We start from the raw sequence: 2,828 nt of genomic DNA on the forward strand, positions 1-2,828 counted from the left end.
CAATGATTAGGGACATCGGGCCGTTGCAACTGGCGCGCCAACAACACTGAGCCCTTTTCTTTGAAATTTGCAGTGAAGAACAAGACAATGCAAAGCACAAATATAAGACATCATACAGTTTTCACGTAGTACACGTGGACACATGTTGGAATTTTTTCATGGATCTGAAAGGAATTTGGGCAATAGGGTGAAAAAAACAAAAAAGGGTAGACAGAAGACGAGATTTAGTTACACCTAAACCACCTGAAAAATCACCCAAAAATGAACAAAAAACCACAAAAATGACCAAACTGGACTCAGTGGAATATCTGCAGTTTGATAACAAGCGTGCAGTCATCGGACATGGTATCAGAGTTACACCTAAACCACCTAAAAACCACCTAAAAATCACCCAAAAACCACCTAAAAATCACCCAAAAATGACCAAACTGGACTCAGTGGAATATCTGCAGTTTGATAACAAGCGTGTAGTCATCGGACATGGTATCAGAGTTACACCTAAACCACCTAAAAACCACCTAAAAATCACCTAAAAATCACCCAAAAATGACCAAACTGGACTCAGTCGAATATCTGCAGCTTGATAGTAGGCGTGTACTCATCGGACATGGTGGCTTTCAGAGTTATACCATCGCTTTTGTAAGTGATTTGCCCATTGCTGGCTTTGCCTCTGGTAAATGGGCCAGAATCGTAATACATCTTGTTAAACAGGTGTTGATTACACGGTGTGTATCGGTCAAAGATTCCCACTGCGAACCAGTTGGAAGAGGTAACGTAGCTGTAAGGCACAGAGTACATGACGGCGAGCCTCTTGGTTTCCCCTGAACCCTCCTTCTTAATGTCGTACATGATGACGCCCACAGACCCAGATGTGGCCCAGTCTGTCTTGACGAACACGCCGCCGCCGACCTCAGAAGGGACGATCACAGGCGTCAGAGGCTCGCTACAATGTCCATAGTCTTCATAGTTTCTAGAATAGACAAGAGTAAAATAATGTGATTCTCCTCAGATCAGAATGAATGAACTCAGACACAAACGGACTAAAGTCTGTGGACCCGTTGAATCCAGGTGTTTGTGTTCGGACGGGGCTCTGGGATCCAAGACTATAAGGACTAATGTCAGAATACACTTGGATATTACCACCAAAACCACCTAAAGATCACCAAAACCCACAAAAAACCACCTAAAGATCACCAAAACCCACAAAAAAACCACCTAAAGATCACCAAAACCCACAAAAAAACCACCTAAAGATCACCAAAACCCACCAAAAACCACCTAAAGATCACCAAAACCCACAAAAAACCCCAAAACCAGCTAAAAATCACCTTCTTATACTTAATAATAAATGTGGATGTAAGTTCAGTCCAAACCATCTGAGTCATTTTACAAACAAACAGCAGAACTGAACCAAACCAACCAACGCACTCAGATCCATCCCATAATATCCAACTGTATTCTGACATTAGTCCTGATTGTTTGGTGTGAACTCAAAGCCCTGGACTCCACGGTCCACAGACTGGCCTTGGTATTCCTGCAGCTCCGTCCTTTATCCCACAGGTGCAGTTGTTTGTTTACCTGCTGGACCGGTTTCCTCAACAGCCAATCAGAAACCTCACATCAACATCATGTGACGCTTCTGACCGAGCCTACAGGAAGTAAGTGAGACCGGTCCAGCAGGTCCACAAAGCACCACCAGCCCTGTCCAGGAAAGGAAGGAGCTCCAGTTTGGCTTTGTTTGGTTTTCTACAAATAATCCAATGATTCCATACCTGGGATTACTGAGGGTGCGGTCTTTGCACTGATTTTCAATCCAGATGACGCACTGGCGATACGTGGGAATGGCGTTAGCGATAGCTTGACCAAGAGCGATGGCCGCCGCCAGAGCTGCAGCTGCTGCTCCCCATCCCACTGGCACAACCATGGACTCTGCCGACATACTGGATCTGTTCAAAAGGAGACAAGAGGACGGATAAGAGGAGGGAAAAGAGGACGGAAAAGAGGACGGATAAGAGGAGGGAAAAGAGGATGGACAAGAGGATGGAAAAGAGGAGGGAAAAGAGGATGGACAAGAGGAGGGAAAAGAGGACGGAAAAAAGGAGGGAAAAGAGGGATAAGAGGACGGATAAGAGGATGGAAAAGAGGACGGATAAGAAGAGGGAAAAGAGGGATAAGAGGAGGGATAAGAGGATGGACAAGAGGACGGAAAAGAGGACGGATAAGAGGAGGGAAAAGAGGGATAAGAGGACGGATAAGAGGAGGGAAAAGAGGATGGATAAGAGGACGGAAAAGAGGATGGATAAGAGGACGGAAAAGAGGACGGATAAGAGGAGGGAAAAGAGGGATAAGAGGACGGATAAGAGGAGGGATAAGAGGATGGACAAGAGGACGGAAAAGAGGACGGAAAAAAGGAGGGAAAAGAAGGTTCTGTTCCTAACCCTAACCCTCCAGAGGTGGAACAGAAGAAAGGGGGAACATTCCAGAACAGGGGGAACATTCCAGAACAGGGGAACATTCCAGAACAGGGGGAACGTACCTGCTTCGAACACCTGAGAGAGACAAGCACAAACTGACAGACCAATGTTCAGTATTTAAAGTGTTGAGGAGGGGCGGGGACAGGGGCGGGGCTGACGTCAGCGCTGACGCTGAAGTATGACACTCACAGATATGAGTAAATGTCCTGGAGCTTCATGTCAAAGGGTCCGGACTCCCAAAACCGTGGCCTGGGCCTTTTTCCACGTTTCACGTTCACATGTACACAGTGACATGAGTGGAAATGCATGAAGTCCACTCCCACTGAACAGCTGGAGTTCACAGGGTTCACTGGA

General features: G+C 46.3%; 1 protein-coding gene across 1 annotated transcript; it reads right to left on the minus strand.

Moving 5' to 3' along the window:
• Positions 1-513: 513 nt before the first annotated feature.
• LOC115416892 (bryoporin-like) lies at positions 514-2,561 on the minus strand. The gene is made up of 3 exons (XM_030130765.1): positions 2,537-2,561; positions 1,773-1,946; positions 514-970 (listed from the first exon to the last, which is right to left on the minus strand). The coding sequence occupies exons 2-3, from the start codon at positions 1,937-1,939 to the stop codon at positions 562-564; spliced, it is 576 nt and encodes a 191-aa protein (XP_029986625.1). The 5' UTR covers positions 1,940-1,946; positions 2,537-2,561; the 3' UTR covers positions 514-561.
• Between the last annotated feature and the right edge of the window lie 267 nt (positions 2,562-2,828).

The sequence above is a fragment of the Sphaeramia orbicularis genome, unplaced genomic scaffold (genome assembly GCF_902148855.1).
Source record: "Sphaeramia orbicularis unplaced genomic scaffold, fSphaOr1.1, whole genome shotgun sequence".
Lineage (NCBI taxonomy): Eukaryota > Metazoa > Chordata > Actinopteri > Kurtiformes > Apogonidae > Sphaeramia > Sphaeramia orbicularis.